This window comes from Aquarana catesbeiana, linkage group LG02 (genome assembly GCF_042186555.1).
Source record: "Aquarana catesbeiana isolate 2022-GZ linkage group LG02, ASM4218655v1, whole genome shotgun sequence".
Lineage (NCBI taxonomy): Eukaryota > Metazoa > Chordata > Amphibia > Anura > Ranidae > Aquarana > Aquarana catesbeiana.
In genome coordinates this window covers 319,996,648-320,019,441 of record NC_133325.1, presented here as the reverse complement: position 1 = coordinate 320,019,441, position 22,794 = coordinate 319,996,648, and the positions used below count along the sequence as shown (strand labels likewise).

At 42.3% G+C, this 22,794-nt stretch overlaps 1 protein-coding gene across 1 annotated transcript in view; it reads left to right on the top strand.

Moving 5' to 3' along the window:
• Positions 1–22,794, top strand: part of LOC141127893 (sodium/hydrogen exchanger 4-like) — a 69,343-nt gene that overhangs the window by 15,014 nt on the left and 31,535 nt on the right. The window contains exons 3-4 of the mRNA XM_073614758.1: positions 11,061–11,320; positions 19,325–19,542. Coding sequence (XP_073470859.1) covers positions 11,061–11,320; positions 19,325–19,542 — 478 coding nt within the window. The remainder of the gene's footprint in view (positions 1–11,060; positions 11,321–19,324; positions 19,543–22,794) is intronic.

The following is a 22,794-nucleotide window of genomic DNA, read 5'->3' as shown; positions in this document are numbered from 1 at the left end:
ACTACCATCTGTATTGGAGGATGCTAGCCTTACATCTGTTGTGTTTAACTCTCCTGAAAGACCTAAGACAACTGGCCAGTCTGAGCCATTATGGTTGTCAGGCATTGTAGCAACAGCTAATGCTTCTGCCTCAACTTACGTCACAAAGCATCAGCTTTAGCTGGGCTGGAGGGAAAAATAGCAGGTATGATTGCTTCAGTTTCCCAAGGTGGAAGGAAATGGGATAGATCCCCTTCACCTGAGCCCCTACTTGCATCGCAACAGGATTGGGCAGAAGATGTGGAAGAAATGGTAGTAAATGACCGGGAAGAAGGTCAGGCCACAGACTCCATTTCTGAAGAACCATTTTCGGCCTCTCAATCCCAGAGACTGCTAATCCAGTCCCTCATGGAGATGGTGCGATCAGGATTTAAATTGCCGCCTGTAGAGGTCCCTGGGGTTTCCTTTTCTTCTTTAGGATCTCTGTGGCCTCCACAGGGTTCACAGGCATTTCCCTTGCTAGAGCAGTGTCAGGTCACCTGAGTTCAGGTGACAGATGCACACCGTTGGAGTGCACCACTAAGATAGTGGACCCTACGGCTGACTGCTGCGGATGGAACTCTGGGTGGTTCAGGAAGGCAGGTCCACTGCAGCGCCAACATGGATCCCACTGGGAGCTAGAGCATAAGAGGCGCGGAGTCTAAGAGACAGCAGGTGTTCACCAGAGCCTCTAGTGGTGAGGATAGACTGCACTGCAACTGTCTCCAGGTCGCGGCCCGCAGTGTCTCCTAGCTCACGCTCACGATAGGCTACAGGAGGATAGAGAGGAAGCAGCAACCCAGGACAACAAGGGATAGTAAGGAGATAAGCCAAAGGTAGGGGCGACTAGCAGACAAGGATAGACAGAGAACACGCCAAGATTTAGGGTCACAAGCAGGCAGGGATAGTCAGAGAACACGCCAAAGGTCAGGGTCACAAGGAGGCATGGATAGTCGAGAACAAGCTAAGATCGGTAACAGAGACAAACGTAGAGCACATGGCAAGCAGGAAACAGGAAACCAAACACACAATATTGCTCGGTAAGGCAGGCTTGGAGAACACGGTGTTAAATAGTGGTTCCTGTTGAGGCTAGGGTGGAGCCACACTGAGGGAAGATTACTTAACCATGCAGGTGTGAGAGTGCAAGCCCTAAGACTGATACAGAGACCAGGTAAGAGACACACGGGGCATGAAAGTATTACTGCAGAGTCTAGACAATCAGATTGTGTATGTTGACTGGGATCACCCCAATAAACTTTTTATTCCTCCTAAAAGGTTTGCACTTTTGTATCCTATGAATGAAAAGTTTTAAAAAAAATGGAGTATGCCATCTGTGGACGCTGCCATTTCCTCTGTGAATAAAAGTCTTACCTATCCTGTAGATAATGCCCAGGTGTTTAAGGATCCAGCAGATAAAAAAAACTGGAGTCTTTATTAAAGGCTTTAAGTTGCTATTGCTGGGTCTGCTGCCAACTGGCAGTGGCAGCTATTGGTATCTGTCAGTCTTTAAAGGATCAGGTGAAGCGGGTAACTAAGACTGTTCCTGATCAGGGGATATCTGCTGAGGATTTGGCAGAGTTACCTTGTGTCTTATGTTTCTCAGTAGATGCTTTTAAGGATTACATACAACAGGTGTCCCGGTTGGCCCTGCTATCAGTACATATGCGCAGTCTTTGGTTAAAAAACTGGTCTGCGGAATTACCCTGAAAAAGATTATTAGCTGGTTCACGGGGAGCAGCTATTTGGAGGTAGAGTAATGGAGGGTTATAACCCTCATCTGTTTTTTGTTTTTTTGTTTTTTTTAGTCATCTGTGTCCTATTGGGGAGATTATACCTTCACTTCCTGTACCATAGCCAAAACAGCAAGTGAAAGGAATCCCTGTAACTTAAGGGAATCCCTTGGTTCCTCTTAGGTCACCAGAACTAGTATGCTCATTGGAAGATTTTGTCTCTATTGCTTTTATGGGGACAACCCAAAATTTTGGATTTTCTTTTCCTTATACTGTACATTCAATGATAATGGTAAACAAGACAAATAGAGAGGGCGATTCTCCCTAACGGGGGCACAGATAGCAATAAAAAATGCTAATCCCTCTCCATTCTATGCAAAACTAAAGAAAAAGTGTTGCCTTTAGTTATACTTTAAAGTTGTTCAGGGTGTTGCAAAATACACAATATTCACAGGCACCTTCAGCAATGGCATACTCTGACAGCACAAATTTGTGTTAAAATTATTATTTTTTTTACAATTAGTTTAGCTTACTGTAGCAGGGTGACCCCGTGCCTCTGTGTAAAATAATTGTTTATGCCAGGGTTTCTAAGAAGCAAACACACTAATGGCCAGTGGCGGCTGGTGCACCATTTTTTTGGGGGGGCGCAAACAAAGCCCCAACCAACCCCACCCCGTCACTCGCCTGCAATAGGGCTTACAGATAGATAGACACTGGGTGGGAGAGATAGACAGACAGAGACTGGGTGGGAGAGATAGACAGACAGAGACTGGGTGGGATAGATAGATAGATAGATAGATAGATAGATAGATAGATAGATAGATAGATAGATAGATAGATAGATAGATAGATAGATAGATAGATAGATAGATAGATAGATAGACAGACAGACAGACATCTATTCCTATATACTGATCTCCATGTATACACCGCTGGGATCTAGGATTTTATATAAACCCATGTATTTCATATTATTCATATTTATTTTTATGTGTTATTAATACCAGTAGTAGTAGTATCAATATCAATAGTAGTAGCAGTAGTAGTAACAGTAGTAGTAGTAACAGTAGTAGTAGTATCAGTAGTATTAGTATCAATAGCAATAGTAGTAGTATCAATATCAAAAGTAGTAGTATCAATATCAATAGTAGTAGTATCAATATCAATAGTAGTAATATCAATAGTAGTAGTATCAATAGTAGTAGTAGTATCAATATCAATAGTAGTAGCAATATCAATAGTAGTAGTATCAATATCAATAGTAATAGTGAGATAGAGAGATAGATAGAGAGATATAGATGGAGAGATATAGATATAGATAGAGAGATATAGATAGAGAGATATAGATAGAGAGATATAGAAGGAGAGATATAGATAGAGAGATATAGATATAGATAGAGAGATATAGATAGAATGTGTGTGAATCCAGAGAGAAGATTAGACAGATAGAAGTGTTGGGGTTCCCCTTCATCCAGCAGAACTTTTCCTCCCCTCCTCCCCAGCACTCACCTGGAAGACAGCCCAGCACAGTGAGCCCGGCTCCATCCTTCTCCCCGTACATTGAGACGGCTCCTGCTCTGACTCTGAGGATATACTCCGGCTCTCTCACTCTCCCTATGGCTCCGAGGCAGCATTCTCGGTGTGACTGTGTAGTCACACAGCAGTAGAGGAGTCCGCTCCACATGCTTCCTCTGCTCGGGTGCCCTGGGAGATAAAAGCGGAAGTGACATCATAACTTGAATGTCACTCAAAGAACCGGCCATCTAATGCATATAATATGCGGAAGCTACTCGCCACAAGGCGGGTTAAAAGCCCGCAAATGAAGCGATGCGTCTGCAATCTCGTGATTGCATAGACGTGGCGCTTCCCATAGTGCACTGCGCCTGGTGCCCAGCGCCCGAACGCAGTGCACTTATGGACCTTTTTTTCAAATTTTTTTCATTTTTTAAAGGGCCAGGCACCCCCTATGGACGGGCCGCCACTGCTAATGGCAAAGGTGGCAGAAGCCGTGAGGTGCTGGCTTCCACCAAGATTGTCGTGGTCAGGACAGACAAAGGCCCGAGTCTGAAAGAGAGTCCAGGTGGGAGAGAGCAACTAGGAAGCTGCCAGTAAAGACGCAGAGCTGAGGTGCATCATTTGTGCATGAACACGGGTTGCCAGAGACTGTCTGTTTATGCTTTGCTGAGTGAGCAAGCAAATGTGTATTGTTTTGCAGCCTTAAAGAGACAGTGCACCAAAAAATTTTCTGAGGAACTGTTGAGTGCATAACTACCAAAATCAGTGTTGTTGCCTGTAGCAAAAAAAAACAAGGTCAATGAGACCTGTGGTGGATGGTGGAGTATTCTTGATGAGAGTCATGGCTGGTGGGCTTGAGAGAAACCATTTCAGCCAGTTGGAAAGTCCTGGAAAAGTTCTGCTGGGAGAATGCGGTATCCCATGGCAACGAGAGAAATTGTGTCTTCTGGATGGTGGAGCTGCAGTGGAGAGGGGGCTCATCATCCCCACAAAGAGGCCTGGGATGCCAGAGAGTCTGTAATACCAAGGAGGGCATCTGTTGTTTCACCCTGTAGTCGCATAGGGAAATGCGCCAGTGAAAGTGCGGCAGAGGAATGGTTTTCTGAAGCAACGCATGCAAAGGAAGATTGCAACCCCTGCCAATTGGAGTGGTAAGACTCTTGCTAATAAAAATTTGAGAGAGGCTGATTATGTATCTTATACCAGTGAAGTGGTGGCAAGTCTGTTGAGTAGATCCGCTTCTAAGAGAGACTTGCTGCTGTGTAGTGGGGAAACACGGGTTAATGCTGAACCCGCAGCAAGACTGAGGACTGATAAGGACTTGTCTACAGGCGGGGGTACTGTGTAGCAGGAAGTGGTAAATCTGAATACAATTTTTTGCTTACTAATTAGATTAAAACCACTGAGGTAAATAAGGGGTTAATGCAGCCTGCTGAGGTTTGAAAATTCTAAATCTAGTGTTGGGAATAAATTACTGTCAGTGCACGGTGGTGAAAATGTGAAACTGACAAGTGTAACGTGTCAGATGCGGTTGCACCCCCTGGTCCATCTGTGTCTCCTTGGACTGATGCAGTGCTACGGAGCACCAGCGAGAGGAGCATATTTGATTGGGATGGCCTGGCCAAGAGGCTAATAGCAATGCTGAAAAAAATTTCTGTAGGTAATTGTGAGGTGTACACTATTGCTGCTGTGCTAGGAGAAGGGTCTGCTGAACAACTGATAGACAAGGGCATGTTGGCTGCTGCAGAAATTAACCCTCTCATGACTGATGGACTGAGTGAGCGTAAACGCTCAGCAGAAATTTTGCCCACAATGCATAAAGAAAGGAATGGTGTAGTGCAGTGATGGCGAACCTTGGCACCCCAGATTTTTTGGAACTACATTTCCCATGATGCTCATGCAGAGTAGAGTAGTTGAGCATCATGGGAAATGTACTTGTGTCTTGTGATGAAAGACATGCTGAAACAAATCTTAGACTCATGGAGTGTACAGCCATTGTATACAGTATCTTGCTGTCCTTTCCTGGATCAGGAGAACTTGTACCACGTGGTATTGCTAATTTGAGCTGGATATTACAGGCTGTACTGGGCTGTGGCCATTTACCCTGTTACCAGTGAGGCTCTTAACCTGTTTAAAAGGGTTAATCCATTGTGATAGATTGAAACTAACTATTCAATCTTCACTGGTTAAAGTGGTGTCGTGCTGACACTGAGCCAAGGAACACTGGTGAATTGAAAGATGGCATAATTACCCTGACTATTTGCTGGCATCAGAAGAAGTATATATACAGAAAAGGATTGAAATTTTGATCGATCGAACTCCTTGAAACATTAGGTGTTATTACAGGGCAATGCCCCCCTTTCCTCTTTTTTGGCACAGACGTACCCCATATAACCTCTTGATGGGTCTAGGGGATCATTTGGAACTAAGATCAATCTAAAAGGTGGTAAATATTAAATAACAAGGTTCTACAAAAGCTCCAGAAGAAGCATGGTGAAACATGTAGAGGCAATCACACTTTTGTACCTTGATCATTGGAGATCGATTGGAGATCATTTGCAAATATTATTTTTGATTGATTTTTCTGCACCTTAAAATTCCAGTTCTGTGCTCTCTGGGTATATACTGTTTTGTCATATTTAAAGGAGGTGGTGCATTTATTAGAGTCTCCCAGCTCCAATATCACTTTGATAAATTTCGGTACTGGGCAAAGTTTGCCAAGAATGGAATTATGTGATGCAATGTTTAGTGATAATGCTAAAAGTTGTCTCATAATATTCTGGGTTGCTTCCTACTGAGGTTGTGTATGAGAAGCACTTTAGAGAACTGTTGGACAGGTCAGAGTTATTGGTTGAAGAACCAGAGGACGCAGAAATGGTTAAAGAGAATCGTGTACAAAAATGTGTTGAAAAAGGTTGGTCCGACAGGTGTGATAGAAGTAGGCCTCCTACAGTCCTGGGACAGTAGGTGTGAGGAGGTAAAAAGAACTGTAAGAACCCGAGGTCAGACAGTAGAAGGAATAGTAGACCAGTGGAACCAGCTGGAAGCACACCCCTAAAATGACGTGGTTAGAGATCCCCTTTAGAAAAAAGATCAGACCCACTAGGACCTCTGGGGGTAGTGGCAGGCACAGAGGTGCCAGTATGAGGAATTGGTGTGTTTCTCCCTTTGGTGCAAAACAAGGGGAGGGGGATATGTAGAAGGGTGACCCCGTGCCACTGTGTAAAATTTACACCAGAGTTTCTAAGAAGAAAGCACAATAATGGCACAGGTGTGTGCTGGCTTCATATGAGAGCCAGAGTTAGAGCTCAGAGCCCCACCCACCTGAGGTTAGTGTGTGAAGGGAGCCGTGAGAGGTACTGGCTTGCACCATGCTGTCCAGGTCAGGACAGACCAAGGAGAGAGAGTCCAGGAGGGACAGAGCAGCTAGGGAGCTGCTAGGAAAGATGCAGAGCTGAAGTACAGCATCTGTGCATGAACACTGGGATGTGTTTGATGGTCAGAAGGACCAAAGAGGTACTACTCAGAGCAGTAAAGCTGTCAAAAGAGAATCAGGAGGATGAATGGTATGTTTGTTGCATTGATGGTGAGAACCCCCTGCACTGGAAGATATACCTGTTTACTGGCTTCAGTTATGAATGAACAATCACTCACTGTGTTCATTTAGAAAAGGAAGTGGCCAGTAAATGGCACATTTACTTCCCCCTTTCCTTGCTCTCCATCCTGACACATCCCTTGCAGCAGCTGACGTAAGAGAAGAGGAGGGAAGCTACCAGTAGTGTTGTGGGGCGGAGGGGGGGGCGCAACACAAGGGGGACCTGGGCAGCAGGGGGGATTGGCGCCACATGGGATGATTAGGGTGTGCCCAGACACCCCTGGCACACCCCTTGCACACGCCTATGGTTTCAATAGTGTATGTAGCTGTTTACCTGCTGTTTATCTTTAAAACAGCAACTCTGATGCCTACAGGGCCAATATTCCAAACCTGCACTATTAGAAAAATGTAAGAAACTACAAGAAAAGAAGTTCTAAGCACTTTTAACAGCCTGCAACACATCTAATAAACATAACAGAATACATAATTTATTGTACAAGTTTATTGTGGAAAATAGTTATTAAGCAGTGATGTCACTTCATAAGCAATGTGCATTGTTCTTCTTTTCTCTCTCTTGGCTAATTAGCAGTGTTTGATTTTCTTTTGCTGTATATGGGATCAATCACTGTCTTTCTGAATTACAGGTAGTTACCGGCTATTTTTCCAGATACTTAATTGTGAATGTTTGTTTCCAAAATATTCATATTAGAATTCAGCAAGCTCTGAATTACTAATGTGTTTGCAGAGAATGACTAGGGCTTTATAAATATGAGCCAGCTTAACAAATTCTAGTTTAGGAATATTCTTCCTCATTTTTTAAAATAAATGTATAGAGATGTGCTGGCAATTCCACTTAGTGAAAAAGAACATTATCCATTTTACTTTCCAATGATCCAATGCGAGACTGCCTGTTTTGGCCAAAATAAAATAAATCAGGACCTTTGGCTGTAACTGCTATTATTTTTTCTTTTTAAACCTTCTGATTTTCTGCTATACTAATTTTATAGATGTTCCTGGACTCCCCCTCCCCAATAAAACCTCCTGTGTGCAACTCATCTGGTAAAATACTTATTTTTCTCTACACTCCGAGGTCTTACCTGGCATTAAACAGCAAAGAAAATGTACTAGTCTTTTCCTCTTCCCACTGCTCACATGCTGTGCTGCCCACAATTATGTATGTGAATGAGCCATACTCATGGTGGCCCCTTAGCCATTCAGCAGAGTATTGTTGTTGATTTTTAGGACTGAGTGGGGCGTATGTGTAGTAGAAAAGGAACCCACCCAGGACATTTCTATGTCAGAAGGTTGATAGGTACTGTATGGTCATCCTACATGGTTCTTTCTAATATCTATTTAATAACACAGAGGGAACCTTCCATCAAATTCCACCCCCACTTTTACTGTGACCAAAGGTTATGATGTACATTTTTTACAATCAGTTCTGTCTAAAGGAGAAATCAGTAATTTTAGTATAATCACTAACCATGCACTTTCCCAGGACTCCATTTGAAGTACATCGCATAAGCAGTTTTCATCTTCCCAATGTTTACTGTGCTAATGTTCTCTTGGATAACAGAAAACTTTTGCTAAATTATGTAATACCAAATTATCTGAACTTCTAGCTCTTTGTTGATAGGAATTTTACTGATATGAATTCAAGAAAACAAAAAAAGCCAGCATTACATACTAGAGAAGGATGTGGTAAGATACCGTACTCCATCATTTTCAGAACACCACGGAGAACTGGTATTTCCACACTCCACCTTAATCCATGACACATATCTTTTCATGTGACGACACTGAAGAAATTACACTTTGCTACAATGTAAAGTAGTAGGTGTATAGCTTGTATAACAGTGTAAATTTGCTGTCCCCTCAAAATAACTCAACACACAGCCATTATTGTCTAAACCACTGGCAACAAAAGTGAGTACACCCCTAAGTGAAAATGTATAAATTGGGCCCAATTAGCCATTTTCCCTCCTCTGTGTCATGTGACTTGTTAGTGTTACAAGGTCTCGAGTGTGAATGGGGAGCAGGTGTGTTATATTTGGTGTTATCGCGTCTCACTCTCTCATACTGGTCACTGGAAGTTTAACATGGCACCTCATGGCAAAGAACTCTCTGAGACCAAGATAAACTTATTTGGTTCAGATGTGTGTGTGAGTAGAATCAGATGGTGATGGTGTCAACCAGATGAGGAGTACAAAGACAAGTGTGGCTTGCCTACATTCAAGCATGGTGGTGGGAGTGTCATGGTCTGGGGCTGCATGAGTGCTGCCGGCACTAGGGAGCTACAGTTCATTGAGGGAACCATGAATGCCAAAATTTACTGTGATATACTGAAGCAGAGCATGATACCCTCTCTTCCGGGCAGTATTCCAACATGATAATGACCCCAAACGCACCTCTAAGACGGCCTTGCTAAAGAAGCAGAGGGTAAAGGTGATGGACTGGCCAAGCATGTCTGCAGACCTAAACCCTATTGAGCATCTGTGGGGCATCCTCAAACGGAAGGTGGAGGAGCGCAAGGTCTCTAACATCCACCAGCTGTTGTCATGAAGGAGTGGAAGAGGACTGCAGTGGCAACCTGTGAAGCTCTGGTGAACTCCATGCTCAAGAGGGATAAGGCAGTGCTGGAAAATAATGGTGGCCACACAAAATATTGACACTTTGGGCTCAATTTGGACATTTTCACTTAGGGGTGTACTCACTTTTGTTGCTTGCGGTTTAGACATTAATGTCTGTGTGTTGAGTTATTTTGAGGGGACAGCAAATTTACACTGTTATACAAGCTGTACACTCACTACTTTACATTGTAGCAAAGTGTCATTTCTTCAGTGTTGTCACAAAAAGATATAATAACATATTTATTATTTATATCACTTTTGTGAGATACTGTATATTAGTTCCATAATGTAATCCCTATTTATTGGCCATTACACAGAAATATTATGCTACCAAACACACCACATATGTTTTACCTTGTAGGTTAGTAGCAAATAATATTTGAACTTGATATACACATCCTGTTTTATGGTTTCATTGCTGTTTAAAAATGTGCTGCTTTGCATAGTTTGTTCTGTTTACAGTGGTATTTGCAAACAAAGTAGGAAGAAATATTGATTTTGGCAAAATACTTCCTTTGGCAGTGCCGGCACAAATATAAAATTGTTTGGCATTTGCTTTTCTTTATAATACAAAATGCAATTTTAGAGAGACAGAGAGATAGACGAACAGTATAGCAGGTATGCATATTATATAGTATGTATTAATTGAATTCTTGCTTTTTATACTTTTTATTCACTCAAGCGGCATAATACGTAAAGAATATGGCAACCATTCACAATTACACCTAACCAGTAATCCACAGCTGAGATCACAACGCTACTCCTTGTTAACCACTTGCTGCCCACCCTATAGCAGTTTTACTGCTACAGGGCAGCAGCTGGGGGGGAGGAGCCCAAGCTGTTCTGCTGATTTTTTTTTTATTGCCGACAATGCTTGTTTTTACATTCAGCTGTCAGCGGGGAAGCCCACTGACAGCTGATGACTCATTGGTCGTTAAGGACGCGGCGGCTGGCTTTCCGGCCCGCTCTTTAACAACAAGCTAAAATTTACACTCTGCTGCAAACGCGCCGCGACCGTATGACAGTGCGGTTGTGTCGTGTTACCATAAACTTGAATGGGAGGTGTTGAAAGGCTTCAAATGCCCCCTGACTCAGCATGAGGCTTCAATTTTGTTATGTTTTGATAATGTGAACACCACTGTGTGCTGTCCATTGTATTGTTTGCATAGGGGTTTGAGGGGCGTTTTTAATGCCCCTCAAACGCTTGATTTTGATGCCAGTGTGAACATGTTAATCTACATGTTAAGTATTGTCCTATTCTGTCGACACCAGAAATTGAAACTGTTAATTGAACTTTCTTGTTTTGGAGAGGGTGGAGAATGATAACAACTTCTGTGGGCATTTTACTGCTATCCAGGGCTCCGTTGGAGAGATTTCCCCTCACTTACTATCATGCTGGTTTTGCCAAACAGGAAGAAAGGGAAATACAAATATAAATCTTTTGGTGATATGTAACTCAAATTTGTATTTAGCTGTTTTCCTGGAGTTATATATTCATCTGCATTACAAACCAGTTGCCCCAAAAAATAAATTTGATTGCACTGTATTCAATAATTTATGTCTCCTTTACAGGTGCTATATAATATTTTTATTTCATTCACACAAATGCACACCTATGAAAGCATTGAACCCGTAGACATTTTTGCAGGCATCGGGCGTTTCTTTATGGTTGGAATTGGTGGTGTGTTTATCGGGATCATATTTGGGTTCTTCACTGCATTTATCACACGATTCACCAAGAACATAACTTCTATTGAACCCCTTCTCGTTTTCATGTTCAGCTACCTGTCATACCTGTCTGCAGAGGCCTTCTACCTCTCTGGAATCTTGGCGTAAGTACCACTAAGCAGTTTTATTATTTTGTAAATATGTTTAATTTCCTTTTATATGTTTTACATTAAAAATTGCTGCTTGTCTCAACAACATTTTTGATGGTGCAGAAAGATACACTAATGTTTGCTTAATCTTTATGGTATTTTCCTTTTTATAAGCTTTTGATTTACTAGCTTTCACAATTTTCTTTACAAAGGGGACTAGGTAACTGCTACATTTTCTTATTGTAGAACAGCTGTTTAATCAATGTAACCAATAAATGCAACAACCCATAGCAACAAACACGACAATATATGTGTAGCAATAACTCACGGTGGAGCTGCTGGTTTAAAGCGGGCTGTTACCGTCACCTTTGTTACCTCTATTTCACCAGAACCGGGTCTAGGGTCCTGTTGAGTTTAATACCAGTCAATGTAGGCACCGGACACTTGAGTATCTTTTCCAATGCTTTAATAAACATAAATTGAAGGAAGTAGCAGGATAGAGGTAGAAGAAGAGTTGCAGGGATACCTTTTCTTAGTATAGTATTAGGAATTGAAATCTGGTAGATGAATATGCTCTCTCTCTAGAGTTGAATCTTTGCCCGCCTGGATAGGTTTCTTTCACTAACCTAGAAGCCAGTATGCAGCACAAACAAAAGTCTCTGCCACAGACTTGATTGGAACAAAACCCGTACGATCCTCTGCCACAGGATGTAATGGTTTACGATGAACAGCAAACACAGCACTAGAACCTTTAAGCTGATCCGGTAGTACTATGCGGTACAATTACTTTTAGGATACGTCCTCCAACTGAGTCACCAGGCCCCTCTCCAGACCAGCATTCTGCATGGTCCTTCCATGACGGGTCCTCCCCTGGGATCTTCTCGGTTGTCCAGCTTCTTCCTATAGGACAGACAGCACAGGACCATTCCTCTGCCGCTGTGGTAGGCCCCAAACAGGCTTCTGGGCCCACCCACATGCTGCAGCGACGTGGGCCTCCCGGACGGAGGACAACAAGGTAATACTCCTAGCACATACCTGTCGGCCAGGAGGGCCAGCAGGTGGAATGAAACGAACCCTAAAACATGGCGTCTGCTCCATAAATACCCTCTCCCAGAATGCAACTCGGAGGACCACCTCCACCGAGTTATCTCCGGGACAGAGGAGCACTCATACGTTTCAACGTGTTGCCTTTCCAACACCGACCCATGGCGACAACGACACCCACAGGCACAGTTCGAAACTACATGCAACTCAGCCAAGCTGGAACAGAGGCAAATCTGACTATGTATGAACAGATAACCCACTAAATTTACCTATAAGCAGTAGATTGAAAATCTACCAGTTCTACATATGTATATGCACAAGGCTGAAAAAAGGATCTAATAGTTCACCTACATTTTTTGTAGTAGGTAGGGCAGTCAGTATATGAGATTTTAAGCATGTGGTGAGTGCAGTATGGTTGCATAACCAACTGCAATTACAGTATGTATCAAGTAACAAAGACTGCATGATCAGCACTCATATATGCAGTCAGAAAAATACATCACAGTATTTCATAATACATCACTGATGTGTTCCTAGCCACAATAGTAGAGTAACATTGCAACAGATGGTGAAGCCACAGTACAGTTACAGCATGGGGAAGAGCTGCATGTAAACTGCCTAGTACAAATCTGGGAAAGAACTCTGCATAAGCAATAAATGTGGACTGGTTAAGCACTTTCAAGAAACCAGGCCTGAAAAGGTGCAGAGAGTCAAGTGGATGACTTCTCAAGCACACTTAAAAAAAATTTTACAGTTCACTTTACACATATTTACACATATTTGAGTAAATATTGAATAGAATATCTGTCTTGGCTAAACATGAGTGAGACTGGACAAGTTTGCTTACCTGAAATTGTTATACATTTTTCAGAATTTTTGGACAAAATTTGGTCTATTGGCTAAACGTATTAGAGTCAATTTAGAAGGCGTAATTATGGTGGATTTAAGTTGTTTTAGGTGTTTGTACGGACTTTAAATTGTTCTTAGATGTTTTTCTTTGTGCTTTAAGTGATTTTTTATTTTTATTTATTCCAGTGTAGAAAATGGGAAACAAAACAAGTCAGAAAAGTCACTGTAAAGGTTTAAAAGGACAGTGCACTAGATATTTTTTTGTATTGTATGGGCATTTGATACATTTTAAACAATCGACAATAAAGTATATAAAAAATATAAGGAAAAGAAAAAAAAATATGTATATATGTATAATGCCTAATTTTTAAACTGCTATTTAAACAATGTTTTTCCTATTGTCTAAAAAAACTAAAAAAATTTTTTTTCCTTTTTTTGGAACATTATGAAACAAATTTAGTGAACATAGCACCTTTTCCACACATTACACTGGATGCATATTTGTGTTAATGTTTCTTTAAATTTTCCCAATTGCTATTTGGATTTATTTTATTTTGCTGCCCACATAATTCCCATGTAACAACACAAACAATACTTTATATACTATAATAAGGAAAGAATATAGATATATTATTAACATCTTGTTTTGTTATTAACATTTAGAACCAAAGCTTTTTTATTTTTTATTTGGATAGAGTAGGAGAGGGATCAGGGTTTTTTTTTTTTTTTTTTGCAATCCTTGTTACATTGAGAGACTTGCCTTCACTTTATGTACTCAACAGGAAGTGATAGGATAGCTTTCCATTGTAAGGAAATCATCTTCTCTTCTCATAGGAACAAGTGTCCCCAATGGAAGATTTCCCCTTGATCCATGAGTTCTGTTCAGGTGGCAACACAAAATTTGAGATCTACCCTAAGCTGGCAGAATGGTGGGAAGTGAGAAAGCTGTGTGCACTGTCACAACTTTCTACTTGAATAATGAGGGTGACACGGACATCCTAAAGCGGTGGCGAACATTTTTTTTTTTTTTAAAGATACCATGGGTAGCTTAAAATTGCAAGATCATTTTCAATAAACTTTAATAAATGCAGACTCTTTCCAGTCTTGACACTGAAGCCTGCTTACTTTCTTTGCTGCCTCTGTTAGACCCCATGGGTAGAACATAAACTTATGTACAAGTCATATTAATCCCCCCCATGATAGGTCAAATTGCATGACAAGTCGCACCCTATTGTGGGTACCCTAACAATGACACTGTTCAAACTAGTGCAACGCCGACTTTGCGGTGCTGCATCGATTTGAAAAAGTAGTTTCTGCACTACTTTTGGCGATTTCAGGTGCGACTTGGATAGACATATGTGCATGAAGCCGCACAGATGTTTTCCAAGTCGTACCTAAAGTCGCACTGACGCACGGCCTCAAAATCGTGCGATTTCAGATGAAGTTGCACGATTTCCAGACCGCATTCAATGTGAATGAGTACAGTGCTTGAAAAGGTATTCATACCCCTTGAAATTTTCCACATTTTGTCATGTTACGACCAAAAATGTAAATGTATTTTATTGAGATTTTATGTGATAGATCAACACAAAGTGGCACATAATTGTGAAGTGGAAGGAAAATAATAAATGGTTTCAAAACTTTTTTACAAATAAATATGTGAAAAATGTGGTGTGCATTTGTATTCAGCCCCCTTTACTCTTATGCCCCGTACACACGGTCGGACATTGATCGGACATTCCGACAACAAAATCCTAGGATTTTTTCTGACGGATGTTGGCTCAAACTTGTCTTGCATACACACGGTCACACAAAGTTGTCGGAAAATCCGATCGTTCTGAACGCGGTGACGTAAAACACGTACGTCGGGACTATAAACGGGGCAGTAGCCAATAGCTTTCATCTCTTTATTTATTCTGAGCATACGTGGCACTTTGTGCGTCGGATTTGTGTACACACGATCGGAAATTCCGACAACGGATTTTGTTGTCGGAAAATTTTGTAGCCTGCTCTCAAACTTTGTGTGTCGGAAAATCCAATGGAAAATGTGTGATAGAGCCTACACATGGTCGGAATTTCCGACAACAAGGTCCTATCACACATTTTCTGTTGGAAAATCCGACCGTGTGTACGGGACATTATACCCCTAGCAAAAATCTAGTGGAACCAATTGCCTTCAGAAGTCACCTAATTAGTAAATAGAGTCCACCTGTGTGTAATTTAAGGTGGATGTAAACCTGATTCATGAAATTTGATCTGGGCACATATATCTGCAGTGTTTTTTTAAATTATCTTTGTTCAAAGCCCTAAGTCCTGTGGCTTTCTTCTGCTCCATTCTTCTGTTATCAGCATGATAACTTCTGACAACTTTTCCGACAACAGTGATAAAACCGGGTTGGATTTTGTGTCAGGGTGGGTGCTATAAATAGATTAGCAGAGAGCTGATCTATTCACAGCACAGCTCAGCAAGTCTCTGCCTATGTGGAGTGTATGGCAAGACTCCCCTCCCCCTGCTGGAACAGGGAGAGAAAATTCTAACAGGACGTGCACTTTCTAAACAGTATATAAAGCTGAAGACAGCAGATATACATGTAAAACTTATGTAGGAGGATTTGTTGTATCATCTGAGGCTGTTCACTTCACTGGGTCTATGTAAAAGGCTTACATCCACTTTAATCTCAGTATAAATACAGCTGTTCTGTGAAGCCCTCAGAGGTTTGTGTGAGAACCTTAGTGAACAAACAGCATCATGAAGGCCAATGAACACACCAGACAGTTAGGGGATAAACTTGTGGGGAAGTATAAAGCAGGGATAGGTCATAAAGAAGTATCCCAAGCTTTGAACATCTCACAGAGTACTGTTCAATCTATCATCCGAAAATGGAAAGAGTATGGCACAACTGCAAACCTACCAAGACATGGCCGTCCACCTAAACTGACAGGCCTGGCAAGGAAAGCATTAATCAGAGAAGCAGCCAAGAGGCCCATGGTAACTCTGGAGGAGCTGCAGAGATCCACAACTCAGGTGGGAGAATCTGTCCACAGGACAACTATTAGTTGTGCACTCCACAAATCTGGCTTTTATGGAAGAGTGGCAAGAAGAAAGCCATTGTTGAAAAAAACATAAGAAGTCCCGTTTGCAGTTTGTGAGAAGCCATGTGGGGGACTTAGCAAACATCTGGAAGATGGTGCTTCGCTCAGATAAGACCTAAATTGAACTTTTTGGCCTAAATTCAAAATGCTTTGTGTAGCAGGAAAATTAACTCTGCACATCACCCTGAACACACCATCCCCACCGTGAAACATGGTGGTGGCAGCATCATGTTGCTGGGATGCTTTTCTTCAACAGGGACAGGGAAGCTGGTTAGAGTTGATGGAGCCAAATACAGGGCAATCTTAAAAGAAAACATGTTACAGTCTGAAAAAGACTTGAGACTGGGGTGGAAGGTTCATCTTCCAGCAGGACAACGACCCTAAACATACAGCCAGAGCTACAATGGAATGTTTTAGATCAAAGCATATTCCTGTGTTAAGGCCCATACACACGATCGGACTTTTTGACAACAAGCATGCAAATGAGCTGTTTTGGAGCAACATCTGATAGTGTGTACGCTCCATTGGACAAACTTTTTCTGTTTCCATCGGACTTTTGTTGGCTGTGCGAACGGACAAACTTTCCGGCAACAAAAGTCCGATGGAGCAAAGTCCGATCGTGTGTACACAAAAGCATTGGACTTTTGTACAAACTACAGTACGCGGCTGCGAGAATGTTTCCAGCGCAAACCCATCGCGCTGGTTCTCAGCGACAGGGTACTGTACATCTCGCGATGGCTGCAATAGGAAAAACACATTTTCCTACTGCGGCGAGCGCGAGAGGGAATTCCCCTCTGGGGGCATACCAGGCCCTTAGGTCTGGTATGGATTTTAAGGGGAACCCCCTACGCCAAAAAAAAACGGCTGCATGCCCTCAACATGGGGGGGTGGGTGCCTTGGGGGAGGGGGGCGCCCTGCGGCCCCACCCACCCAAAAGCACCTTGTCTCCATGTTGATGAGGACAAGGGCCTCTTCCTGACAACCCTGGCCATTGATTGTGGGGGTCTGCGGGCGGTGGGCTTATCGAAATCCGGGAGCCCCCTTTAATAAGGGGGCCCCCAGATCGCGGCCCACCACCTTATGTGAAGGTTTTAAAATGAATTTATTAGGCAGCTCCGGGGTCTTTTTTCATCTTCGGGGGTCTTCTTCCGACTTCGGGGGTCTCTCTGGCATCTTCTCCCTCTCTCCAGAAGAACCAGAGAGCGCGGAGATGACACTGGAGAGAGGGAGAAGACGCCGGAGAGACCCCGAAGTCAGAAGAAGACCCCCGAAGACGGAAGAGCTGCCTAATAAATTCATTTTAAAACCTGTGTAGTGTGTTTTTTTTTAATTGACACTTTTCCCCCCCAGTGAATGGGTAGGGGTATGCTGTACCCCATACTCATTCACATAGGGTGGGGGGCCGCAATCTGGGGGCCCCCTTATTAAAGGGGGCTCCCGGATTCCGATAAGCCCCCCGCCCGCAGACCCCGACAACCAACGGCCAGGGTTGTCGGGAAGAGGCCCTTGTCCTCATCGACATGGGGACAAGGTGCTTTGGGGTGGGGGGGCCGCAGGGCACCCGCCCCCCCATGTTGAGGGCATGCGGCCTGGTACGGCTCAGGAGGGGGGGCGCTCGCTCGTCCCCACCCCCTTTCCTGACCGGCCGGGCTGCGAGCTCGGATAGGGGTCTCGTATGGATTTGGGGGGGACCCACACACCGTTTTTTTTGGGCGTAGGGGGTTCCCCTTAAAATCCATACCAGACCTAAGGGCCTGGTATGCCCCTGGAGGGGAACCCATGCCGTTTTTTTTTTTTAAATTTGGCGTGGAGTTCCCGCTTAAGATTCATACCAAACACAGTGCCTGGCATTGGCGTTGATCCAAGTCGGATCCCCGCACCAGTGTGGCTCACAAGGTGTCAATCTCGCCAATAAAAGTGGAGAGATTGACACAATATCAGACGACAATACAGAAGTTGACCAAAGGGTGGTGGTAAAGAGCTGAAAAACCACATGATTTGGTGAAAGTTAGCTGGAAAAGTCCTGTCGTCTGTATGTAAGACAAACTTCTAGCCAACGCCCTTTGTACAAAAATCCAAGGGAAAGTTTGTACAAAGTCCTATCGTGTGTATGGGGCTTTAGAATGGCCCAGTCAAAGTCCAGATCTAAAACCAAATGAGAATCTGTGGCAAGACTTGAAAATTGCTGTTCACAGAGGCTCTCCATCCAATCTGACAGAGCTTGAGTTTTTTTGCAAAGAAGAATGGGGAAAAAAATCACTCTTTAGATGTGCAAAGCTGGTGGAGACATCCCCAAAAAGGCGTGCAGTTGTAATTGCAATATATTGACTCGGGGGGGCTAAATACAAATGCACGCCACACTTTTCACATATTTATTTGTAAAAAATTTGGAAAACCATTTATCATTTTCCTTCCACTTCACAATTATGTGCCACTTTGTGTTGGTCTATCACATAAAATCACAATAAAATAAATTTACATTTTTGGTTGTAACATCACAAAATGTGGAAAATGTCAAGGGGTATGAATACTTTTTCAAGGCACTGTATAAACAAGAACATCAGGTAAATGTTCACCTGCTATTTTATACTTTAGCACTGATTGCAAAGGACTACATAAAACTTTTTTATTTCATGATGCTGTTCTTGGTATTTACCTAAGTACAGCTTTGTCATGTAATCCTAACTAATAATAACTGATGTGTATTTCATTTTGTAGTATAGATTGTTATTTTCCATACACTAAACATGTGCACGTTTTAGTCTTTCCCTTTTTCTGCTGCATGAACCCATGGTGATGTGCTCCTTTGATTTTACATCTGCTCATTGAATACTTCCATAGTAACATCTGATAAATCTCCTTTTAACTATGTAACCCAACAAGAAAATGTAAATATTATTCCATAAAAACAGCAACTTGGCCAAGTTTGTTCCACAAATATATAGGTTAAGAAATCAATATTCTAGTATTTAGAGGTAGGTTCCTTACATTTTCCATATGAATATAGAGTAATTGTCTTTGTGTGTTCACCAGTATGACAGCTTGTGCAATGACTATGAAGAAATATGTGGAAGAAAACATCTCCAAAAATTCAAGCACAACTATTAAATATTTTATGAAGATGTTGAGCAGCGTGAGCGAGACTCTTATATTTATCTTCATGGGCGTCAGCACAGTTGGAAAAAACCATGAATGGAACTGGGCTTTTGTCAGCTTCACTTTACTCTTTTGCCTGACATGGCGAGCTCTAAGTATGATGTTTATAAGTTTTATTATTTATTACCCTTGCCCAGTGTAAAAAAAACAGCTCCATATGTCCTAGTGTGAGATACGGTATATAACAAAAAAAGTAGATGGGACTGTGTCATTTATAACTTTTTGGCAAGGGGGGGGGAGTACAAATTGTACTTTTTTGCTTATTTCATATCAAAAGGGTTAATTTTCTATGATGCTTGAATTGTTCTAATTTAATTTGATAATTTACCTAATAATGTTCAATTCCCAAATATATCTGCCACATAGGTGTGGGATCATCATTTTTTCACCTGAAATAAATATTTACATTCGAAAAATCCCCAACTTAAGGCAAAACTTTTGTTTTTTGTTTTGGATAGCTTAAAGGGGTTGTAAAGGTAAATTTTTTTTTTTTTTTGTTTTAAATAGCAAACATGTTATACTTACCTTCACTGTGCAGCTCGTTCTGCACAGAGTGGCCCCGAACCTGCTCTTCTGGGGTCCCTCGGCGGCTGTCTCAGCTCCTCCCCGCAATAACTAACCACCTTAATGCGAGCTCTCTCGCATGGTGGTTAGTTATTGCGGGCGCGCTCCCGTGATACAGCCGGCGGCTATAGCCGCTCGCTGTATCACTCGGCCCCGCCCCCGGCGCGCCGCGTCATTGGCTGTGATTGACAGCAGCGCGAGCCAATGGCTGCGCTGCTTTCAATCCATCCACTATAGCCAATCAGCGACCAGGCTGATCGGCTGAATGGAGGTCGGGAGCGAGCGGCCGAGTTTCGAGGTGTCAGGTAAGTAAAACGGGGGGGTTGGGGGCGGCAGTATTTTCAAAAGTTTTTTCACCTTAATGCATAGAATGCATTAAGGTGAAAAAATGTATACCTTTACAACCCCTTTAAAAGTAGATTTGAACATGGGTCAGGTTTTTATTGTTGTCTGTGCCCCTGTTATGGAGATCCCCCCTCTCTATTTGTCCTGTTTACTGTTGTCATTGAAAGTGAAAGTAAAAGAAAATCACACATTTTGGGTTGTCCCCAGAAAAGTAATAGAGCGGAAATCTTCCAATCAGGGCACTAGTTCTGGTGACCTGCGGGTCCCCAAGGAATTCCCTTAATTTATAGGGATTTCCTCTCACTTCCTGTTTGACTATGGGACAGGAAGTGAAGGTAAATCTCCTCAATGGAACACAGATGGTAAAAAAAAATCTGACGGGTTATAACCCTCCCTTGCTCCACCCAAAATGAAAAAAAAAAGTTTTGCCTATAGTTCTACTTTAATTAAACTGTTTCTAATATCGAAAACACAAGTTTTTGTTCTGTGCAAGTTATAGTTGCAAAATGTAATGCTTTACTGACGCACCAAGGCACCTCTTCAAAGTGTAATAATTATTAGTGCCAAACCCAGAACATATTCATAGCAATGAATAAATGAGGAACATGACTATCACTGATGTAGCCCCATTCTCCTTAAAGAAACAACATCACACCAGACGTCATAGAACCTCACAATTGCCCTTATTTTAACTTTAGCCCCGCATCAATTCCCTTCCCCCTCTTCTTCAAGAAACCAACGTGTGGACCTGTCAGGGATCTGTGGCTCATCTGCATGTGCATGGGATTTCTGCACACGTGTGCACATGCCATGAGTTTTTACTATATAGTCATTTTTGTGAACCACACCATATGTGCACATGCGCAGAAATTCCCCACACATGCACAGATATACTGATACTGGTAATGTGTCTGCATAAGACACTGAAACTTGTGTCCTCTGTATCACACTGCCTCCTGGGATAGGTGTGATTTGGCCATATCAGCAGGCAGGGGGGTATGGCCTAGGCCAAACAGCAGGAAGTGTTGCTTTTCAACCTAAAAAGCTACTATAGTTTGTAGAAATGAGTGAATTATTTTCCTAGTTTGCAAGAGGGAGGATGAAGAATAAAAAGAGAAATTGTTTAATGGATTTCACTTTAGAGCAGAGTTCCGCCGTTTTTTTTTTCTAAAAAAGTCAGCAGCTACAAATACTGCAGCTGCTGACTTTTAAAATAAGGACACTTACCTGTCCAGGGCGCCCGCGATGTCGGGACCCGAAGCCGATCTATCCCTCGCTGTCGGGTGCTGCCGCCGCCATCCTCGTTAAGGCAAGCCGTGCGGCTTCACTTCCTGGTTCCCTACTGCGCATGCGTGACTCACACTGTGCTATTCCACTGGTCCCTGCTGTGTTCTGGGACCCGTGTATATCCCAGAAGACGCACGGGGGGGATGGCGTAGATACCCGCGGGTGGCTCGGGTATCTGTACCCGGAAGTAGGAGCAAAATACCTGTATTAGATAGGTATCTGCTCCCTCATCCCCCCTGAAAGGTGCCAAATGTGACACCGGAGGGGGGGAGGAACCAGAAAAGCTGAAGTTCCACTTTTGGGTGGAACACCACTTTAAGTAGAATGTAGACATTTTAAGGAGCGATAACTTCTGTCATAAACTTTTTATAAATAGATTTTTACAACATTTTAATAGCAACAGATCCTAAAACACAACAGGATTTAGAACAGAATGCAAGAAATATCATATTTACACAAAAAGCATAAGGTAATACCCTTTTATAGATTAGCCAATGAGATATAGGTCAAATTATGGGGTTAATTTACTTAAGGTGAATAAGCTGTGTACATTGCAAGAAAAGTTAAATTTTTCAAGAGAATTTTAGATCTTATTGAATGTGGTACAATTTCACTTAGCAAAGAAAACCCAATTAAGTGTAAGGTAAATAAATAAACAGCATTTGATTGGATGATGGAAGTCAGCAGACGTTCACCTCATTCACTTACAAAGTGCAATTTCCCATGCAAAATGAACAGTCTATTTTTCTTTGGTAAACCAATCATTATGTCCAAACAAAGGACATAATGCATGAGATGAAGCTCTTATAAACTGAATACAATAAGTGTAATGACTACTGGATAGCTACATTTTAGGACCTTCACCATAAAAACAAAATTGGGGGATTTCTTAACTATCTAAAAGGAAATATAAAACAGGGAATTACCATACTACTTTTTACAGAAGAATGCATTTATGTCTAATTCTATTTACCCCGAGGTCAGTGTAAATGACCTCCAGATGGCATAATAGGGCATGTTGATAACTCCTAGTCCACCAACTTGGATGCTATTGCTGGAGGGTGAAGAATAATCATGGTCACTGTCTCAAAACTCAGGTTGACTTCTGACTCTCCTAAAGTCTGCATTCACACCTGAGCGCTTCGTTTTCA